General features: G+C 31.6%; 1 protein-coding gene across 2 annotated transcripts in view; it reads left to right on the plus strand.

Annotated features, from left to right (window-relative positions):
* The window catches only part of Tgi (Tondu-domain-containing Growth Inhibitor), a 62,781-nt gene extending 38,532 nt beyond the window's left edge, over positions 1 to 24,249 (plus strand). For both annotated transcript variants that reach the window (XM_075303840.1, XM_075303839.1), the window contains 2 exons: positions 21,706 to 22,299; positions 22,369 to 24,249. In XM_075303840.1, coding sequence (XP_075159955.1) covers positions 21,706 to 22,299; positions 22,369 to 23,321 — 1,547 coding nt within the window. In that variant the 3' untranslated portion in view covers positions 23,322 to 24,249. The remainder of the gene's footprint in view (positions 1 to 21,705; positions 22,300 to 22,368) is intronic.
* Positions 24,250 to 24,850: the final 601 nt, after the last annotated feature.

The following is a 24,850-nucleotide window of genomic DNA, read 5'->3' on the forward strand; positions in this document are numbered from 1 at the left end:
GTTGGGGCTATATATAAAGGTTTGTCCCAAATACATACATTTAAATATCACTCGATCTGGACAGAATTTGATAGACTTCTACAAAATCTATACACTCAAAAAAAAGTGAACTCTCTATTTCACTAAAGCCAATTTAACTTTATATTAGTTCATAGAATCATTATGTTTGGAAAAAGTTTACTTTACTCAAATAATTTTTTGCGTACGTTAGTTAAATGAACTAAAAAACAGGAAAAACTTATACAAAAATAAAGCATAAAGGTTTCCTAATTTCGTATTTCTCACAAAATAGTTCATTATTTCTTTAAATTTGTAAATTTTACCAAAAATGTGTCCATCATGAACTTCGTATGGCACTAAAGACATTTTTGCAATTTTGAACTCCAAGATTTCTCTTAAAACTACAAAATTTTCTTTAACAAGTGCAAAAACTTAGTTATGTCTAATAAATTTTCTTGAATTTGTCGAAAAATATTTACTTATTTTTACCATATCGGAGTGATGCCAGTGCTTGTAATACTGTTTAGTTAAAATTTTCTAAAAAAAATCAAAATTTTCTAAAATTAATCGAAAGTTATCTTTCCTGGTGGGTTCACTGTTTTTTCAGTGTAGACTCAAACCTAGACTTTGATTACAAAAATGTGTTCACGGACATGGCTATATCGACTCAGGAGCCCACCCTGAGCATTTTTGCCATTTACACCGTGTGTCTCCTTCTGCACCCAGAAAAAAGTGACCCCTTCTTTAAGTTAAAATGAACTCATTGTGAAGAAAGTTGAACTTCGTATAGCGCCAAAGACATTTTTATTTGTTTGAACGATGTGATTTTCGTAGAAATTAGGTATAATGCATTCCATATATTAGTTAACATTTTCCTATATTTATGTACCACAATACTACAGAATGAAAAAAATTAACTGATTTGAATTCATATATGGAATGATTTTATTGAAATTTTTTCATTCATTTGGACAAATCTTACATATTTGGGGTAAAACTTTTACTTCATAATTAGAACTGCTTACCTTCGTTTTTAAATACAATTTTATTTATTTCTATAAGCAATTTTATCTTCAATAAAAGACATGTTTTATTAATATATTGAATATATTTATTAAGAATCAACAGCATCGAATCTCTTTGAAATATTAGTTTATTATTCCACTATTTCCAATTTCCGTGTGATATTATCAACTGTAAAACGCACTTTTTCTTCTTCTTGTACTTTTCACTTTTAATAAGTTGCTGCCTAACGATTTTGTCCTCCTTTTACAATTTCAATACCTACAAATATAAAAAATCATAAAACATTTTTGTTGACAAGGTTAGCGTCACTGAATATTACCTGATAATTGAAGATTCCAAAATGAAGACAAATGAAAGGGTTGTTATTCTGCTGGTGTTTTCTTTCTTTATACACTATCACGAACATTGATAGATTTATTTAAAAAAACGAAAATTTTTCTCACTAATTTAAAATAACAAATATTTTATATATTTTATTTGTTATTTATTATATTATTTTACCATATTATTTTTTAACAATCTCTCCGTATACCAAAACAACGCGATTCCAACTAAAAAAACAACCGACGCGCAAATATATCGATTACACCCACGCGCAAACACATCGATTACGTTGACAGGTATCGATTACAGGTAGACAATAGAAATTTAGGAAAATTTCCTATATTCTAACAAGTGTGTTTCCTTAAGTTTTGAAAGGATTGCATACTTCTTAGTACGAATGAACTAAAATATTTTTCTATGCCAAGTGTTGTTTGTATGTATGAAAAACTTTCTATTATAAAGGAAGTCGCAATTATCATTTTATAAGAAATTTTACTAATTTTGAGGAAACTTGGTTTTAGTTCGGTTTTTGTTTATTTTTACGAATGCTTTGTTATCGGTGAATAAAATTTTCTTTTTCAGTAGTAAATTCTTATACCCAGCGAAGAAAATAGTATGAGTAAAATTCCATGCCTTATTCTGGTTAATGAACTATTCCTAACTGCTTACAGTTTAGGATTTTTTTACTGAAACGAGTAAATTTTATTATTTTTCACAAAAATTTACCTTAATGGAAATAAAATGGATAAACTATATTGATGAAAATTTTTTCCTTTAGTTTCGAAGGCACTTTTTTCTGGGTGTGGGTGTTACAAACATATGCACTAACTTATAATACCCTGTTCCACAGTGTGGCGCAGGGTATAATTAAGTAGGAGGCGTCGAAAAAATCGCTTACATTTCTAATCAAGTATAATTTTTATGTTTAATTAATTCTGTAATTGATACTATCATTCAATCACGAAGATTGAATTAATTTCAATTAACAAATGAATTGGATCAATTAATATTGTGATAATAAACAGAAAAAATGATCATCTGTGGATACACAATGCCAAAATACAAATAATATACACCCTATGAATTTATAGTACGTTTGTACGTACGTATTCTACCAAAAATGGATTTTTTGGTAGATTGGTAGAATTCTTGATGTTTTGGTAGTTTTTGCAGAATATTCCTCCTCAACTAAGAGATACATAACAAATTGCCTCTAGAAATAAAATGTTGATAAAATTTTCTATAGAAATAAAATTTTGACAAAATTTTCAATAGAAATAAAATTTTGACAAAATTTTCAATAGAAATAAAATTTTGACAAAATTTTCTATAGAAATAAAATGTTGGCAAAATTTTCTATAAAAATAAAATTTTGACAAAATTTTCCATAGAAATAAAATTGTGACAAAATTTTCTATAGAAATAAAATTTTGACAAAATTTTCTATAGGAATAAAATTTTGACAAAATTTTCTATAGAAATAAAATTTTGAAAAAATTTTCTATAGAAATAAAATTTAAGCAAATTTTTGAATAAAAATAAAATTTTGTATAAAGTTAACATCTTTAAACATTTTTGTTTTAGCCCATATTATCAAAGTTTCCAGTTTTCTACAACAACTTGATCAAACACCGCAAAATAATAATTTTTTATTTGTTAGTTTTTTGGTAAAATTTTCTTAAAATTTTTGTAGATTATTTTTGGCTCGAGTGGCAACCGTGCTTGATTGATAGTCACGAACTCCCCCTCTCCATTCCCTGGTGTTACATTCAATCTTATACAAAATTCCTATATGCTAATTAGATATTTAAAAAAATTAGATATTTGCTACCCACATCCTATTCCATCCATGTCACAATTTTCCTAACGTCAAGGGGAAATTTCACAAAATTGTATGTTTTTATAAAAAAAAAAACAGATTTGTTAATTACAATATTTTTAACTAATTACTAAGAAAACATAATCGCCCACAATAAAACAACGAACTTTAAGCACGAAGCAAGGAAACCAACGCTTTTTTAAAATGGCTTAAATTGGCATTTGGGAAAAGACACGCGCGCACGCGTACAATCTTGTTTCTTGTCTCGCCATCGTAGCCTGTCCAATGATGATACATACATTGGAATTCATTTGAATTGTAGCCTCATCCAATATGAGAAGAAAAAAAACATTTGTGCGTAGGTTTTGTCTTCTTTTATTCATTCATATATTTTGACTTCGCTGTAAAAAGCAAAAAGCCCATTAAAAACGACAAAACAAAAACAAAATTAAACGCGCACGACATTAATACTTGTTGTTTTTTCATGTGGCATTTTTCATATTTTGTAAAAAATTAAAATTGTGTTATTTGTCTGCATATTTTAAGAGATATTAGATCAACATATTAATGACCGTCGAATTTTAAGAATTGTTTTTTTTTTTTTATAACCACAGCAGCATGACATAAAATAATGCGAAGGCGTCATATATTTATGATGGGAAGCGTGACTAAAATTTTTCACTATGTGCCAAACATGGCCATTTGGATTTTCTGAACTTTATATTTTTATAATAAAAAAATAATTTTGTAAGAAATTCATTTACACCAATTAAAAATATTGTGAAATTCTCCCATATTTAATCGAGCCAAGATTGAACAACAAGAAAACCTAACATAGGTGATATTAAAATAATCTTTGATAATTTTGAAACAGTTTTAATTATAATTTTATTATTCAAAACATTTTGTGCGTGTGATTTAGAAACTCAATGTGGCTTCTCTTTCCCACCTAAATTGAACTTTGCTTGACGAAAGTCCTTGTCGTTTTTTAGTTATTTTTTATCGTCTTTTATAATAATGATCTTAATATAATCCAATTACTCCTAACTTACCAAGTCACATGGAAATTTCAATTTTATTAAACTTATAGAAAGAACAAAAACAAAACAAACAAACAGAACACCAAAGCAAAAATATAAATAAGAAACAAAAACAACAAGAACTAAAATTCAGTTTTTCAGTTTTTTGTATGTTCGATTTTACTGATTTTTTTTTATTTTTGGAAAAAAGTCAAACCAAAACTATGACAGGCTGACGGACTGGCAAATTAACGACAGGCAGACATATAATTCGACAACAGACAGACAGATAGTCAGAATTCCATGGTCAATTTGAATGTTGGTTTTTGCTGGTAATGAATCATTAATAATCGATGGATATACAAAACGACAACAGCAACAACAATAATGTTACAAATTATGACAACAACAAAGTTGAGTTCATAAAACACAAAAATAAGGAGATAAACTTATATGAAAAAAATATATATTTGCCTTCTATAATGTTAATAATCAACATAACAGCCATAAAGTTATTCTGCTGTGACTAATGTTCTATGTCCTAGGATAATCTTTTTTCTTTTGACTAAAGTCTGCCAATAGTGGCTATAATCACAATAGACGAAACGTGCTATATGAAAGGGTTCCAATCGCCCAATGAATAAATGGTCAAACGGTAATTGGACAATTGTCACGATCTCAAGTTTTATAAAAAAAAAAACGAAAAATCAACAAAAGTGGATCATATTAATCATAATGGGTGGGGGGAGGAGGCGTCAAGTGTCTATAAAAATAAATCTAATCAACAAAAGTCATATATGGAGAACTAGCTATCTCATTGTGGGAATACACCAGAATAGCCTTCTAAGCGATTAGAATGAAAGTTATACAGCTGCAGGTGGGGTTTTCACTCATTCAGCAAAAATGAGGATCGCCCTGACAACACAAAGTGTTCTTGCTTGTGACCGCTTAAAAAGTCACGTAAATAGCACGCCTTCAAACGATGTTCTATGTGCTGATAATCTTCTCTTGTACGCCTGATTGTCTAGCTAGTTTTTCATATCATTTACAGCTCATTTCACTTGAAATGGACACAAAATCCAAAGTTCAGAAATACGAGAGAGGTAAACAAAGAGATGTTAAGAAGTACATCTCAATGTCAACAAAATAATTGTGATAAAAAAAAACTTAAAAGTGTTTGATATTAACACAAAAAATAAACTGAAGACATAATGGTAATGATAGCAATGATTTAAAAAAATTATATGTATATATATCTAAAGTTAAATTGATATTGTGGATATACTTCGAACAGCTTATAAGGAATTAATGTCTTTTTTTAAAAACTCGTTGAAGAGCAAATGGCAGTGACCTTCAGAATTTTCTCAAGGTTTCTAATTTCATTAGAATAAGAGGATTAAACTTGAATCAAAGACTTGAATATGCATTTTAGATCTATAATTTTTCTTTCATTGGAAACTTAGCACATACCTACATCCACCGAAAGTTATATATGAAATGTAACTCTAAATTTAAACTAATATTGGTATTACATGGAAAATTGGAAGGAATCCACAGAGCATAATTTCTGCCAAATGTGGAGAATATGGGTTGATGAATGAGCACCAAATTTAAAGTAGGATTTAATCTTCAGTTGGCACACAAGCCGAATTTAATTTCATAACTAAAAAATTCCCAAAAAAATGTTAAAACACTATTTGTTGGTATTTTATTAAATAAACTGTGGGCCCAAAATATCCCACCTACAGTATAGGGAACTGATTTCAAAAGGTACTGAGAAAAGAGCCTGTAAAACGCACAGAGTTGGAAACACAATTGTTTCTAAAGATCACAGTGCGTGGAAATTAATCAAGTTTTTTGTTGAGAAGTCTCGAGCCTAAGACTATACGCATCGTAATATTCATCCATAAAATTTTTACCAAAGAACCCACTGTTACTCCCAGAAAAAAGACAACGAAATTTTGTATAATCGATTTAACTATTATTTTATTTTATAAAAATTAGTTTATTTTAGTTCAATTCTGCCAAATGTGAGAAAAGTTTTCTTATTTTAATTATTTTTTACTTACTTTAATGACGTCAACAAAAATGTGTAAATTTTACTTATATTGTGTGTTAACCATTTTTTTCTTCCACAATATAAAATTGTATAAAATAACAGAAAAAAATGTATTTTTAATAAATTTTCCAATTTCAATTTGACAAAAATTATTAACTAAATTGTATCATGTTTCAATTACTAAAATATTTTATTAGCCGATAGCTTCAGTAGGTAGTGCTAAACTCTTTTTTCTTTCATTATTGTAATTTTTAATTATAATAAATATGCAAATAAATAAAATATCTTAGTTAAAATTTTTTAATATAAACCTACATTTTCTTTCATGGAGAGTTCACTTTTTTTTTGGTGTAGAGACTGGATTTTTGCAAAAATATGTGAAGCCAGCTTCTCTAATCATTTTTTTTTGGAAAGATCTCGTAAAATAAGTAGCGTTTTACTAAGAAGCACCAAACTGTAATAAATACCGAGCTCAGTTTTCAAACCATAAAATTTATAATGCAAAAATATCACACAGACTGATTTTTTCTGGATCTCGGCTTCTCTAATCAGAAAATAATTTATTTGGGAAAAATCCTGTGAACCATAAGAGTTTTACTCACTGTACTAACTCACTCACTAACTCACTGTACTAAGAATAATTGAAACAAAACATAGACACAAATAAATTTTAGAAATTTTTAACTATACTACAAATAGGATTTTTTTCCCCGGGAACGGGATCCCGGGAAATTGCTATTTTTTCGCACCCGCTTTCCCAGGAATGAAGTGCGGGAATTCCCGGGAAATTTTCTTTACAATATTTTATGTATAATAGAGGGTTTTATATGCCAAAAGACAGTTGGAATCTAGTTAAAGTGGATTTTTGGAAGTGTAATGTGAATAACTATGGTACCAAGTCGTAGTAGGTGTACATACATAGTCTCCACTAGTCTCCACTTCTAATCCAGATTCCAACGGGCTCCCAATTGTTAAAATGAAGTTTGCACTTCCTAATTTATGATTGTCATATTTCTGTAACCCGACATTCCGATAAACTGGTAGACCGAGTAAACCCACGTTGGTAATTGCAAAATTTCATAATTATTGTAAGGATGTTTTTTTGTGAAATAAGAAAATTCAAACCGTTTTTATGATAGTTACTTTAATTTCAAATTTATACCTTATACACATTAGGCTTGAAATCTATTAAAATTGGGGTTTAAAGCCCTTATTTATAGGGCATACGACAATTGAAATCTAGTTACAGTGGATTTCGGAAGTGTAATGTGAAAGTCATATTACATGGTAGTGTTTCCCTTTTGGGAATATTGACTGAACATGTGCATTTAGTGACGCCGTTTAACGATGTTGAAATCGAAATAGGTTTCTTTCATTTCCAAACAGTTTTTTAGTGTTACAAAAAATCCCACTATATTAATAGTGTTCTTCCGAAAACTATACCGAAAGAGACTGCCTTAACCATTGTCAAAATGTTTTGTATTACAAAATATTTCGTATTTTAGTATGACTTATGGCTGATGTAAGAGAACAACATAATATATATTGTTAGTTGTCCAGAGAGCGCTTCATAACCGTAGCTTTAGGCGATTTCTAATTTATTCAAATGTCCACATCAAAGAAGGTTTCCCTTTGACCGGGATCACGGGAAATCCGAAAAAAATCCCGCTTTCCCGGAAATGCAATAAGTCAGGGAAAAAGAAAACCCAACTACAAACGCCCATATGATAAACGTTTGTAAATTTGATTATTTTTTTTTTCTATAGTATAAGGTAACTTCGTATTAATAGAAAACATTGTTGTGATTATGGAAGCTATACCATACGAGCCTTAGATTTGACACAGTGGGACCCGTTGTAAAAATTTGTTGAAAAATTATTTTCAAATTTGCGCTTTTCAAAAACCCTTTTCTAATGAAGCTGAGATTTTGGATAATAAGCCAATAACTACAAATTCGAAATTAAATTCCTAAATTTTAATTTTTAAAAATTAAATAAGATTCTGGTTTGTGTCTCAGCTTTTTTTTTTCATGTAAATAGAAATTTAAATTTGTCCAATTTTATCTAATTTTTGTTCGTGGACAAAATTATATTCGTAATTTAAAGTAGCATGTCTGGGAGATGATATAATTTCAACTCAGTTTAATCATATTGCAAAGTATCTTATATGCAATAATCTAACCATTCTTAACCATCTAACAATTGTTATTGATAACCAACTTTGTTTTTCATGTAAAGTTTGCCAGAAATTATTCCATGTCAGTTGTTTCGGTAGTTTTATATTTTTTTTGGTTAGTTCATTTCAATTTATAGCTAGAGGTCTGTCTGATATACCAGTTAGCTTCGTCAGCGTTGGCTTAACTCTGGCTAAAAGATGTTTAAGCAGTTAGGTAAGCAAACAGTCAGTCAGTCATTAGCAAATTGCAAAAACAAAAAATCAAGAGTAGCGACGGCAACAGCCCCTCCACCACTCCAAATCACACACGCCGAGACAAGTGCTACTAACTGATGACTCATAAGCTTTAAACGCCTTTTATGGCTGGCGTCTCAATATTGTTTTCCATCACTACACATTTTTTTGTTTGCTATAGCTCTTCGCTTTCAAGATAATACTAATATCAGGTATTCGAGCTCGAGACCAAAAGTAAGCTGTGCCAACATTTTGCACGTTGTTATAATGAGCAATGTTGCCAGAGTCTTTATTGAAAAAAAAACTGTAAAATTAGTAAATCGATATATAACAATTACAGAGTCTACAAAACAATTGAAAAATAGTCAGACACAGAATTAGTTAGACCTAACCTAGGGAATACGTTTTTAATTATGGCAGTATTTTACAGAGTGAAGCAAGGTGCAGTTGGAACAACCACCAACGAGGCAAAATGTACCATAAATAAGGAGACAACTTTAGTAGGAAAAGAAAACTTCATTGACCTGAAATATCGTATTCAAGAAAATAATGGTATTGTATTGTAGGTTAGGTTAGGTTAGGTTAGGTGGCAGCCCGATGTAACATATCAGACTCACTTAGACTATTCAGTCCATTGTGATACCACATTAGTGAACTTCTCTCTTAGCTTAGCTCAATCACAAGGGACCTACATTTAATAGCCGAGTCCGAACGGTGTTCCACATTGCGGCGAAACCACATAGGGGAGCTTTGAAACACTCAGAAATGTCCCTAGCATTACTGAAAGTGGAGAATGCACCGCTGAAACATTGTTTGATGTTCGGTCGAAGCAGGGATTAAACCCATGATTCTTCGTATGCTAGGCGGGCATTCTAACCACGGCATTATATGCCTTAGCTCGGAGACTTCTCAATTCAGCTGTCATGTGCTGTAGTATTCATTGCGATAAAAGTAGAACCGTTGTCCTCTTATCAATGAGATAAATATGTCCTTGGGACTCATGGCTTAGTTTTCTTAAATAAAAAGTACTAAAATTAAAAAAAATAATAAAAATCAATTGTTAAAAATACTCTTTTAAATACACATATGGCAACCCTAGACAGTAGGCGCTAAAGACTCCAATTGTTGTTAGATGATAGCTAGTTGGTTGGCTTTTGGCCATATATCTATCGTGCACGATGGTGCCCGCGCGGGGCTCAATTCAGTATGGAATTGTTGGCAAAACATTGTGACTAATGTTGTCTTGCATGGATTTTAATAGTTTTTCAAACACGATTAAGTTTTTCAAATTTTCATGTTAATCTAAGTTTTCAGACTCGCTTGCTAAAATACATTTGGTGTTTATAGTTGTTGGTGTTTTTTTTATTATGCGCGCTTAAATTATGAACCTTCAGATTTGTAATGAATATTTGTTGTTTTTTCCTTATTTTAATGTTTTTTTTTTATTTATTTACTTGTGCTTATTATGGATTTTCTACGCAATCATGCATGAGTATTAAGTATAAATTCGATGTGAAAAATCTAGAAAAACGTACTATGTAAATGTAAAAAAAAAATATTCATGGAAAATTAAGCTAAAGTAGGGGTAAATTGCAGAAGATACCTTACACTGAAAGAAGAGTTGTTTTCTGAGGAACGAAATTTTAGACAAAGAAAATTCAGTTCATTACACTGAAAAAAAAAATATTGTGATGTCAAAGATTTTATGCCTTTAAAATAAAGTCGATCAACTTTTCAATGAAGCCGTATTGTCCTTATATTAAGTGATTAGACTTAAAAATGTGTATCATAACATGAAAGAACAAATGTTTGGTCTAAGGTCAACTTGACTTTAATAATTCAGAAAAATTCTTTAAATTTAATGAAATTGTCTTTAAATTTGTTGTCTTTTTGCATCTTGACTATAAAGCAAAAAATCTTTCAAATATAGGACATGTTTTTCAACACTTTATTTTAAAGACGTTTTTTACTTGAAACATTGCATAATTTCTACTGGAAGTCGAGTCTTAATTTGGAAAATAAAGTTGTCGTTAACTCGCTTTTAAAGGACTTTGATAACATATGAAGAAAAAAAGCGAAAAATTAAAATTTGCTTCCTAGAAGCAAGTGCACAAAACCCAAACTTAAAAGAGAATTGTGTCTTTAAATTATCCTTATTTGTATTCTCCGCTTCTTTAGCTCGGAATCAATACCAACATTTTTAGAGTAAAGACAAAATCTTTGGAACCGGGCCTGCTTTGTTTTCAGTGTAAAAGCAAATAAAATAGATTAAACACAATCGTTGCATCGCATAAATTCGAATTTATTTCCTCTTAAAGAAAATGTTTTATTACAAAGGAGAATTATGTTTGTCTAAAACTTCGTTCCGGAGGAAAGTATTTTTTCTTTACTATAAAAATAAAAATGAATTATTCCTTGGGACTGTTAGTTTCGACCTAAAACAAAAACACCAAAAAATTTAATTTAAAAAAAATCGCATTGTGAATACAAAAACAAAACCTTATAAAATCTTATAAGACAAACGACCGGAAATGTGTAATAAAACAAAATTTAAACGTTGCTGCAGCATAATTTGATTTTACCCCTGCAAAAAAAACGAAATGCACAACAGTGAAAGACGATGACTTACTTCAATAACAGGATTAACCTTATTTCTTTTTGTACACATACGGTCAACAATCTTAATGAAAGCTTCATGTTTATTAGGGATATCAATGGGAATATAAACCTTGCATTGAAATCCTACAGGCATCCGGGATTTTGGAAAAATGTGGAAAATATGGACAAAGAAGATTAAGGATCATGATCAATTGGGTCTATCCTATTAGAGTGAATATTATGCAAGATTTTATAATAACCCCAACCTGAAGGATAAATTTGCTATTGAAGTTGAAAAATCATAAGTTCGTAGAATAACATTATGGTCCAAAATCAATCAACCCCCAACGACTTCAAAGTCGACATTCGATTTTTACAGAGGAAGTTGATTTGGCACGAACTTCCAAAGTTGATTAGAGGTTATTTGAAAACTTCAAAAGCCAATTAGTCAATTAGTCGAATTTTTAAAGATTTTTTGACAAAGAGTCGATTACACAAAAAGTCGCCTTTTCTCGATTTTTGTATCCCTACTACTACCCACACATATAGATACGCACATAAATACATACATACGATGTTAGCAGATATCTTCTTTATTTTATGAGTGAAACAATCTGCACCAAACACACCCGCTTTTGACAATAAAAAGCCAGTTCCTTTGCCTCATTTTCCCATTCAAGAGGAGGGATGCCGGCCAAAAGTAAAAAAAGGAGCAAATTTGTAGCATGGAGGCTCCTTTAAACGATTTGTACTATAAACCTTAACTGAAGAGTTTTTAACCTTTGTTTATAGATTCTGTCAGTCCCGTGTATATATGTGGGTAAGTCAATGTGACTTCAATTTTTTTCAGCCCCTTATTTGTGTGTGTATGCGACTGACAACCCAGATATACAGCTTTAGCTACTGATTTTTATTTTATGACTCTTTGACTTGAATGTTTAAGATTTTTATGGGTTTCCTTGTCGTGGTTTTTCTGTTTCAAGGAAAGGAGATTTATTTATGACCTAATACATCTGCATGCATCGGATCTTTGTTGTTATTCTGTTTTTTTGTTGTTGTGGCTGCTTGGAGAAACATGTTATTGATGCTGTTCGAAAATTCCAGTAGCAGGGAAACTAAATTGGCAGTCGATGTTTCGACTGGATATTCATCAATGACTGAGAGTCAATGAATGCGTGGCCATCTTCCACAGAATTTTTCCTGAACCAATGTTGAGCATATGTTTACATTTTTTTTTTTGTTTGCCTAAATATGAGAGTGTAGCGTACACGACTCGCACGTAATTTGTGAATCATAATAAAAGTAAGTCGGGCGATTTAAGCAAGAATATTTTTAAAAATTCACACTCAAATAAATCATTTTATTTAAAAAATTTTGTTAAAATTTTATTTGTATAACAAATTTTGTTAAAATTTAATTTATATAACAATTTTGTTTATTTATATAACAAATATTTCTATAGAAAATTTTATCAAAATTGTATTTCTATACAACATTTTATCAAAATAGTATTTCTATGGAAAGTTTTATCAAAATTTTATTTCTGTGGAAAGTTTTATCAAAATTTTATTTCTATAGAAAATTTTATCAAGACTTAATTTCTATAGAAACTTTTATCAAAATTCTATGTCTATATAAAATTTTATCAAAATTCTATTTCTATAGAAAATTTTATCAAAATGGTATTTCTATATAAAATTTTATTTCTTTAGGATATTTTTGTCAAAATTTTATTTTTATAGGAAATTTTTTCAAAATTGTATTTCCATAGAAAATGTTTTCAAAATTTTATTTCTGTAGAAAATGTTGTCAAAATTTGATTTCTATAGAAAATTTTGTCAAAATTTTATTTCTGTAGAAAATTTTATCAAAGTTTTTTTTATAAAAAATTTTGTCAAAATTTTATTTCTATAGAAAATTTTATCAAAATTTTATTTTATAGGAAATTTTGTCAAAATTTTATTTCAATAGGAAATTTTATCAAAATTTTATTTTATAGGAAATTTTATTTTATAGGAAGTTGAAGAAAAATATTTTGCGAAATCTACCAAAACATCAAGAATTCTACCCATCTACCAAACGGTAAAAAAAATCTACCATTTTTGGTAGAATTGTACTAACTGTGGCAACCGCCCAGCAAAAAAATTTGGAAGTTCTTCCAAAGGCACAACTTTAAAATCACTTCCAGAAGATGCACTCCCAACGATGGTATTTATTTTAACTACCCAGGAAGTTCTTTTAATTCAATGTTTTATAACTTGGTTTTTTCATACTTTTAATGGATAATTTTATTTTTTTTGTTTCAAATAGGTTAAAAACAGAGTAAGAATTCATAAAATAGTACAAATCATTTAAATTTTGTTGACAAAAATGCTAAATCCAACTTGAAAAAATTTTGAATTTTTGAAAATATTTGAGGTCGAACTTTTTCGACAAGCGTTAGAATGCATTAAAATTTGTAAAAAATTATAAAAATTATTTATTTGACAAAATATCACAGATTTGTTTAATTTACATCCAAAACATTGAATTCGGATCACACATAAAGAAGTGATGCAAATTCAGTGCAACGGCTGTTGAAATGGAGGACTTCCGTCCGATGACAAGCCCATGTTAAATTCATCGCTTCTGCGTCAATTTTGCACCACTTCCGGATCCAAAAAGAACATTTTCATTACTTTTTTGGCGACGCTTTTTTTTGCTGGGCGTGTATGCAATACTCTGTATTTTGAGAAGTTGTTAAAAAGCGGCATCTTTTAGCATGCAGTTGCATTCAAATATCGTTTTAATAACCACCCGAGTCAATCTAGCCTTGACAGGCTCTCAGTTTCTCCATTGATTTTTTATTGTTTTGAATTGTTTCAAATGCCTTCACTGAGAAATAGATCCCAATATTTATTTATCTTTATTTCAATGATTTTTGTGTACTTGACACAATTTCTAAATCAAATTCAAAACTCTAACTAACAATAACATATACATAACAAATTATCACACATGAATTTATTATTTACCTAAATTTTTCTTTCTGGATTTTTGTACTATTGGAAAATTTAAATTTTCCAGGAATATCCTAAACTTTCAATCTTGAGGATTTAGATGAACCACATCTGTATCTCTTGCTGATCTCGGCGAAACAATTAGTTTGTTTCTTTGTTTTTTAGGTTAATACGTGGAAATATTCAGTTCATGCAATATTTTGATAAAAATTGTCAACTACTACTGAGGTGCTGAGTTAGTGAGTGTATGTCTTCGGTTATTGTTTATAACCATTTTAATTTCAATTCACGTCTTCTTTTCTATAGTTGGTTTTCTCATTAGTTCTGCCAACAGCGGCTCTTCACTTGAGTGTTTTCTTTATTTTTTTCTTGCAGAGCTCTTAAATGGAATCAGTTTTGAATTTTTGTTGGCAGGCAAACATATGAGATCTGCTTTGATAGTGAGTGTAATATAGTCCACTTTATTCGTTTCCAGAATAAGGCCATCCACAAGGCCATTTGTTTGGTTTGGTGGCGTTCAAGCTATTTAGTTATTCTTGAAACATTTTAGCCGCTGTTCAATGTTCATATGAACATTCATTCATTTTTTTCATATACAGAAATATAGCATAGGTTTATTTATATATTGTCGACTTATCATGGTTTTTAAAGTCATAGATTCAAATAGGGACATGGAAATTACTCTCCTTATTAATCCCATTGGAGGTTATATGAGAATAATTGAGCTAAAAATAGATTCAGTAGACTCGGAGAATAATAAAAAATAAAACTTTTATCTAATACACTAATAGAAAAAATTGCGTTCCACAATCGTGAACGGACGGTGACAGAATGAAACGGAAACGTTCACAAACGGGCGTTCACGATTTCATGAATGGCGTTTGGTTTTTTTGGCTATGAAAAGTCGACTTTTTACGACTTTTCATAGCCGTTGCTGCAATGTGATAAGGTGACGCGTATGGTGCAGACAACACACCATATAAATTCGTAGCCATTCCGTTTTCAGATCATGAACGCTGGTTGTTGTTTTGACAACGCATGGTGTCATTTTTAAGTTTTCAGATTGACCCCGTCTGTTCCCAGTTTGATTCAATTTCATGAACGAAACGCTTTGAAATGACCACGCCGTTCATGATTTTTTCTATGGGTGTAATATATAGTGACTATGTATTGATGAGCGGTAACCATATAATGGTCGTAGTCGTAATGGTTTACACACACACGCACAAAGAAAAAATACGTTCCTCCGGAACGAAATTTTAGACAAACTAAATTCACCTTTCTTAGAAAGTATTTTCTCTCAGGACAAATAAGACCGAATTTATGACAAGCAATGTTTTTAATCCTTTTTACTTGCTTTTAAAGAAGATTTTTTAACGTCACAAGAAAACTTCGTTTCTCTAAAATTTGGTTCCTCAGAAAAGAAAACTCTTCTTTCGGTGCAGATGTATCGTAGTTGTCTACATTCTCTATATCGCTATACCCAGAGGTTATTTGATTATCACAGCAACCAAATACATTCTTGATAAATTTTTTTGCCAATCAAATTTTATAAAACTTTGCTTCGTAAACAAACCAAGAAAGTAAATTGTTGCATTGCAAAGGTACACACAGAGAATAGATTGGTTGGAAATTGATCGTTATAATGAAAATTCCACATTTAGAGCTCAATGATAGTTGGGTCAATTTACATTCATTTTTTCCAAACATTTTTTCGTCATTTCTACCACTTGGTGATAATTGGAATGGATTTCCATTTGTGATGCATGATAAATAGTTGTAGTAACCAAGTGTCTCTATTTAAAAAAAAATTTCAGAATATCAGTCAATACGACCTACTTGAAATCAGATTAGTAACTAACAGTTAATAATCACAACTTAGATTCGATATACACAGCCGAATGTAAATTGAATTATTGTTCAAATGTCATTGTTGTCATTACTAATTTATAGCCGAAAAAAATTAATTTTTCAAATTTCAATTCTAAACCACTATAAATATGAAAAGCTCAAGCCCGCTTAATTATATTTGTCTTTACAACTGGACCGCAAAATATACTAATGAAGAACCGACATTTGCTCTGGATGCAGAGTGGTAAACAGGAATATTGGACAACAAATTTCAAAGATTGGTTAAATATATTCCTATACGTTTGAGAATTCATATACAAAGATGGGAATATTATTATGCATTGACCAAATAAATAGAAAATGAGCCTCCACATTGCTTTACATTAAATCTCTTGAAGTTGCTGGAGATTGCGGGTACGTTCTGGTTATTTCATCCAATGAGAGATTTGGATCTACTAATATGTAAATTGAGTTTTTTACGATTAAATGAACGAACTCGCTGAAACGGCCTTTTTGCATGCAGGGAAGAAAAATGACTCTCCTAGAACAAAATTTAATTTTTGAACGAGGAAAATTGAACATTTGCGCCGCAAAAGCGTTGCTTCCTCGCCAGCTGTCGAAATCAGGTACATAATGACCGAGAAAATAACAGGGTTGAGCAACAATGATACATGTTCACCGTAAAAAAAATGTTTGGTCTAAGAAGTGATCATATTTATACTCTGGGTGTGCATACATTTTCATGCAATAAATAGAGATTCTAGAGAAAAAATTGTATCTACTACACTTAGCGTATTAAGATTTATTTGTACCACTATACCTATATGTAAATAAAATAAAATATAATATTTAACTGTTAAGTAATTGATTTTTAAATATATTTTTAATTCGGTCATGAGTATTATTCAGGTTGGGCAACACAACCGAATGATGAAAGTAGTCACAACTAATATCGTCGGCAGACCCAACCAACACCATATGTGGTATTAGTAGTGTCGACCGAATCATTCGGGTGACACAACTGCCAACTGATAGTAGCTGCAACTGCCAAAAGGAGGTTGGCAATAAATTCGGTTATCACAACCAATCTGTATTCTCTGTGTAGGATCCAGGGGGATCCAAGTACACTTCTAGTAGTATTCTTAATGAACATCCATTGATTGTAGTTCCTCACGAATTCCTCATTCCAAACCCATCAAGAATACCACATTTCCATACATTCATAAATACGTGGGCATATTAACCGACCCGATTATATATCATCCATATCTGACATACTTTTTGCTACAACGACATTGATGATTATCGCTTATCCGATTCCGTGGTCTCAAAGTGTACTTCCGCTTTTGGAAATGCCATTGTCATTACATAACAAACATAACAATAATTCCACTTTTATACAAAGAAAACATACATGTCTGTCTGTCACTGTTTCTTTTGTAATTAAATTTATTTATTTGTTTTTGTTTCTTTTTTATAAGAAAATAAATATGTGGGTAATGAATTTAAAATATTTTTTAGCGTTGCCGAGAAAACGTGACAAAATTTTGAAAATGAAATGCTAAACAAAAATGCCGCTGTGCAATATATAATAATAAAAAAAATTAAGAAAAAACAAATGGCAACATAATAGTAGTAATATTGTCAATGACAACAACGGAAGTGATTGTGCGAGTACTGTATGGCCCATACGTTTATACTGGATGGTTTGGCGCGCGGCGGCCGGAAAATAGTAAAGCCAAGCAATCGCGATAACTATTTTTTGTCTTTTGTTATTTGATGAGTTGACACACAAACAATGGATTTTCACTGTTGGTCAAGAAATGGGTTTTCCAAGTCTGCTAACATCAATGCTTTTGGTGGCCTTTGGGGGTGGCCCTATAAGGAAATGGCCATAAAATTGATTGGAATTTTTTGGATAATTTTTTTTTTTTTGTAATTTTAACGGAAAAGTCTATTCAAAGAATTTGAATTATCCAAGAATTGGAAAAAAAACAGTTATGTTGTTAAACAATCTTAAGCTTAAGCTTTTATGATTACATGGCTTTAAGTTGAAAATTTCCTTACACTAAAAACAGCAGCCAATGATTTTTAAATTTACATTTGCCTTGACTCCAATATTAGAAAACCTAGATTTATATTCGTCAATCCTTTTTAAAATCCCATTGGCTCAAAATCATTAAAAAATCTTTAAATATATTAATTTATTTAAAATTTTTGGATTGAAGTCAATTTTTTCTTTGAGTTTGCAGATTAAATATCCCAGCAAAGCCTCAAGTTCATATCAGTCATCTACCAACAGCCCGCATATGCAAAGACCATTAATGATACTACTTCCCTTCAGCCGCATTCATGGACTTGTTTTTATTTTTTTCCTCAAAATTTACTCAAGAATTATGCGTATTTACGCCCTTATTTCGTACGAAACAAATTTTTTCATATGCACACACGCATACGGAATGGATTTCTTTTAAACCGAAGATAAATTTAATAAAATTCCGGATCGATGGCTGCTATGCTTGAAGCCATAAGTTTGTTTTTTTGTTCACTTTGTTTTGAACTCCCCAAGATTTTTGGACCAGGCCATAATACATAACAGATGTTGTACTCTTTAGCAACAGTCACATTCTGTTTATGGACATCATTTTGGTGCAGGGAGTAAAAATTCACACAGTCTTAGCTTAAGCAAAAGAAAAAAGCAAAACAGCAATCAAAGATCGAAGATCGAAGACGGCCGACCATCTGCTTCACATAGCTTTTGCTGGACTGAATGGATGGCTAACTGCTTTGTTGCACACATTCATGAAAATGAGAAGGTGCAGGCAACAAGACTCCAAGTCAGTCCACTCACTATCGCACAGTGGGCTAAATTAATATATTTTCAATGTGTTTCTGTACTCATATATCCTTCGATGTCATTGGTCAGTAGGCGATTTCCGTTGTTTTATATCAAAGCATCTCTTTGCATAATGTTTCTTCCTATACACAAAGGTAAAGCTTAACATTTCATGATGATGATGATGAAGTGTATAAAAAAACATAAAACTTTAACGGCAATATGTAGTGGCCAGAAGTGCAAAACGGTTCTTCTTAAATATCTGTAGGCTGTCTTTGAAATTTTATCAATGAAATTTCTTTCAATAAAACTGGTTAGGAAAATTCAGATTAATAACCATCATAAGGGAAGAGAAAAGAATTCAACTGAGAAAAGATCTACAAATCATGCATTTACACAAACCTCTAAAACACCATTACTAATGATTTAAACTGAACAAAAATCTTAATTTCAAAAATCATAATTTCATAATGTGATCTACATCTAGGGATCAAGATTTTTCCTTAATTAAGAACATTTGTTGGACGTAATAATTTTTTACTGAAAAGAAAATAAATACCGTTTATTTTAAGCATTCCTGTAATTTAATGTTGTTTGAAGTTGTTTGTATTTTCGGGTTTTCCAGGAAATAAACATTCTGCAATAGGAGGTTTGCAGGATTGGTTGGACAGGATTGAAAACCCTGTGACATCCCCGGGCCGTAGATTAGGTTAGGTTAGGGGGCAGCCCGATGTATCAGGCTCACTTAGACTACTCAGTCCATTGTGATACCTCATAAGTGAACTTCTCCGGGCTGTAGACCCGACTTCAGTGCATCTTGTTTCATAAAGATTATAATATATTATGTTCCTTTAATTGAAAAAAAAACAATTTTGTCGTCCACTAAAATATCTTAGATTTGATGATTATCTAATATATTTTAGTGGACAACAAAATTTTTTTAATTAAGAGATTGAATTCTCTTACTTTCCTTACGTTAATATAACTACATTATTGAATTCTCTTACTTCCCTAACTTTAACGAACGGAATCACAAAACAAACCTTACCTCTAATGTCCTCTATTTTGCAATTATCTCTTAAATTTTTTTTAAAAATCGACTATGCCTTCACATTTCACTCAATTTATCGTTAGATCAAATAAATAATAGTCTATGAACTTTATTTAAACTATGTGGGTCTTGAATGTTATGATTCAATTTTCTACCCAAAAAACAATACTCAACTTTTCTATTCATTTGTAATGGTTTTTGTATAAAGCAGCCTATGGGATAAACAAACAAACAACGAAAATTAAAAAGAAATAGCCTTTGAACGCAGCATTGATCATCTCCCAATCATAACAAACCAAACGTAAAGCGTAACACAGTAGCCAAACTAGTTTTTCGCATCTGTATACTTTTTTTGTATACCCGCGCGCCGGATGTATATGCGATGGTTTTTTTAGTATCCATTCTGTTTTTTGTTTTTTTTTCACTCGTCTATAACCACCAAGCTTTTTCCCAGTTTCTTCTCAAAAATAAAGATTTGCCTTTTTATTTTATTTGTGGAGACTTTTTAGTTTTGAATGTATTCCCTTGCACAGTTTCATTTATAGTTTATATGGCCGTAAGTATGTGAGAGTTCAAATCTTTGCTTTTGAAAAAACGAAAAATGCTTAATCAATCCAAGAGAAAAACAAAAGACTTAAGCGACAAACCCGTTTTCCACTATCACGAACATCGTCAACCCACTCGCGAGCATACTTACACTACCTGATGCTCTCAGCCAAATACACACACATACACTCGCATAAAAAGAAGAAAGAGCATAAGAAACAAATGAGATTGCATAGGCCAGATATTTAATGTCACGTCTGTTGTTTGTTGAAGAGTTTTGTTTTTATTTAATTTTACATGTGAAAAAAAACAACAACAACAAAACACTGAATCTATATTTGCAAGTTGATTTTGAGGTTATGATTCATATAAACACCCACATGCAATACGGATTGAATAAGAAGAGGTGTGTTTTATTTTCATTCGCTTGAAATGATCCACAAAAACATACTTAAAAAGAATGGCCAGAACAGAAGCAATATATACAGAGCTATGCATTAGTATTGTCTCATATTTTTCTGACATACTCTTCAATAAAAAATGTTTCTTTAGGATTTATTAAAGGATATATTTGTATACCCATATTCAAAATAATTTATAGAAGACTATTACATTTTAAGAGTAGTAATATTTTAATGCTATTTTCTTCGTACAGTGAAAATTAGAAAAATTAAACCCGGATACTACACAAAAAAGGATATTTTTCTTAAGACTTTTGGCGAACAAGGTGTCCATTTTTAGAAATTTCACTGTATATCTAACAACATAAGATCCATAAAGTCAAATAATATTGAATGAGAATAAATTTAAAGAAATTGGTTATGGAAAAATTGCTCAATATTAGCCCAAAACATATCTTTCCTAGGCTGGAAACCAAAAGCTGATTACAGTAAATGCTTAATAGGTAATAGGAAGAGATAGAGAATATTTTTTTTATTTTTTATTTTTAGAGAAATCATTTGCTACATTGTTTAACTATATTCAAAACAATTATAACCATGTTATTAAAAGAATTTACATGGCAGAAATAGATTTAAAATTTATGTTAAATTGTTGTAAAGAAAATATGGAGCCTGATTCTTTCCAATTTTTAAAACATTCCCATAAATATTGTATCGTATTAAAACTGAATGTGTAGACTAATCTTTCACATATCTTTTTATTTTAGGTTCACCGTCGTGGCATCGAGAGAAACGTTTACGCACAGGCGAGTATCATCACTCAACGGCTCACCATCACCACTCATCACCATCAGCAGGCCCTTCTACAGGTAGCATTAGAACTTCATCTCCCAATGCATCTCCTCCACCAATGGCCCACGGTCAAATAGCCAACAATGCTAGTGCTGCCACCTCTTCACAACTCCATTCGAATGCCCATCAAATTTCCATGATGATGGCAGCCGCTGCAGCAGTTGGAATGCGACCTCTATGCGAATCTACTAATCGCCCTTCGCCACCCCCACCATCTGTTAACACTCCTCATAATGTCTCTGGCATGCATATTTTAGGTGCAAATACCCACTCCGAGGAATTACATCAAATGAGCGGACCCGAAATTGATGAAGCCCCATTGGATATGTCGGTATCCAGCAGTCAGAAACAAAGAAATTCCCCGCCACCACCTTATCGTGAGCCATTACCCGGTTCCCAATTTATTCCATCTTTGCCCCGTCCAAGTGTTATAACTCAAGCTCCACCGAAACGCGATACGCGAGATGGTACTCTGATAGCAAATCGAGAAAATGACAATCGTAGTTCAGGTAAAACTCAGTTATTTTGTTAATTTGTAAGCAATTTACTAAAAAACTTGCATCACTTTCATCCAACAGAATCAATTGATGAACACTTCCGTCGCTCACTGGGCAATGATTATTTTGCTTTGTTTGCTAAAAAATCGCCCACCAACTACTCGACAAAGACACCTTCACCTCAACCTCATGTGCCGCCTGCAGCTCATGTGAGAACTCCTCCACCAGTAACAGTACCACCGCTACAAACACCGCCTTTGGCCCAGGCATCATCATCAGTTCCTCCACCACCTGCATATCCAAGCAGTTTACCTCTAGCTCATCAGCAGCAATCGCAGTCATTAATGGCAGCACGTATAAAAGGCGGCTCTGAAATGATAGGGCATGTGGCCGAGGCCAATTCACCACCATTACCGTTAGTCGTACGCACGCCTCTACAGCAGCAACAGCAACAACCTTTGGCCTTACAAAGAACGACGTCTGTGACGTCACAAACGCCATTACAATCACCACAGTCACCCACCACATTGAAATTAGTTCCAGTACAATCGCCGATCTCGAGCTCGACCGGATCGCGAACAGGTTCACCACTGCCGCCTACTAATTCTCAGCCATCGGTCACAATGTCACTATCGCGTTTTACATCTGTGGAAAATTCGCCATGCTCATCGCCGCGTCACACCCCACCAGTTACCAATGTTGCCTTACCAAATGCTTCACCAACATTGCCGGCCATAATGCGAATAAAAACGGAGCCAGGCTTGCAAAGTATCAAACCCCACAACCCTACACCACCAGCTTCGCCCACCAGCACAACGAATCCCAACGTCATTATTACCAGCAATAGTAATACCGCTCCAACAACTCCTTCGCCGTCTTCCACAACAACAACCTCTACAATAAAAACCAATACGTCCTCTTCCGCAGGGGGAAATAGCAGTGCTGAGGTGCTGGCTTCAGTGGATGACCACTTTGCTAAAGCTTTGGGTGATACATGGAAGAGATTGCAAGAAAGCAAGGAAATGCGAAAATAGCTCCATGAAACCTATTAACCATAAATCTATTTATGGCGATATTTTCTTGGGATATTGAGAGAGATAGAGAGAGAACAAAACTAAATGGCAATGAAAAAGCGAAAACTTTAAGTTTTTTTACTGTACGCTATTAACTATTATTTAAGTATCCTGAAACCTTCTACCTAAAAGTAAAGGACAACTACTATACATACACATATAATATACTACGAGTATACATCGTCTCTGGGCGACAAAAATAAACAAAAATCATTTAAATTTACATAAAAGATCTCAAACATATGATTTGTTTCGATTTGATAGATTTTAGAGCTTATATATTTTTTTGTATTTTCTAATAAAACGTTATTCAATTTTTTATTTATATTAATCTACGTACTCAAGGACGTAGCCAGGATTTTATTTTGAGGGTAAAATTGTTGAGTAAAATTGTCATTGAAAAAATTTCACAAGTATGTTCTCGAAATTGGTTTGGAGGGCTTTACGAAGTCTGGTTTGGGGGAAGCGTAGCTACTACGTCCCTGATACATATATATCGCATTCAATCCAAACGAATGAATTGATATTGTAGAAATATATTGTTTTCAACTCCTGCATCCCAATGCGTTTAACTTTGTATTGCCCTCATTTCTAAAATGTATTTTTCAACTATACATTGTCGTTTTAGTTTTTGTGTTTCATATATCCTGGTATATGACCTGTACTAATTTTATGTTTAGATCGTAAGAAATTAACTCATGATCTTTTATTCACAAGTAATCTATTTCGTTAAGTATTACGTATTTCTGTGTATTTAAGTATACTGAATTCAATTCCTATTCCTATTATTATTTACTTAACAATGAAAATGAAATTTATTTAGTTTAAGAGTTTTTAACGTCTTTGTAATGCAAAAATCAAATACAGACAAAATAAAGTATAAAATAAATTGTTTTGATATTATCCGGCTTAGAACATCTTTGATAAAAAAAAACAAGTAAGGAAAGTCTAAAGTCGGGCGGGACCGACTATATTATACCCTGCACCACTTTGTAGATCTAAATTTTCGATACCATATCACATCCGTCAAATGTGTTGGGTGCTATATATAAAGGTTTGTCCCAAATACAAACATTTAAATATCACTCGATTTGATAGACTTTTACAAAATCTATAGACTCAAAATTTAAGTTGGCTAATGCACTAGGGTGGAACACAATGTTAGTAAAAAAAATATGGGAAACATTTAAATCTGAAGCAATTTTAAGGAAACTTCGCAAAAGTTCATTTATGATTTATCGCTCGATATATATGTATTAGAAGTTTAGGAAAATTAGAGTCATTTTTACAACTTTTCGACTAAGCAGTGGCGATTTAACAAGGAAAATGTTGGTATTTTGACCATTTTTGTCGAAATCAGAAAAACATATATATGGGAGCTATATCTATCTGAACCGATGTCAACAAATTTGGCACGCATAGCTACAATGCTAATTCTACTCCCTGTGCAAAATTTCAACTAAATCGGAGTTAAAAATTGGCCTCTGTGG

This window comes from Haematobia irritans, chromosome 4, assembly GCF_050003625.1.
Source record: "Haematobia irritans isolate KBUSLIRL chromosome 4, ASM5000362v1, whole genome shotgun sequence".
NCBI lineage: Eukaryota > Metazoa > Arthropoda > Insecta > Diptera > Muscidae > Haematobia > Haematobia irritans.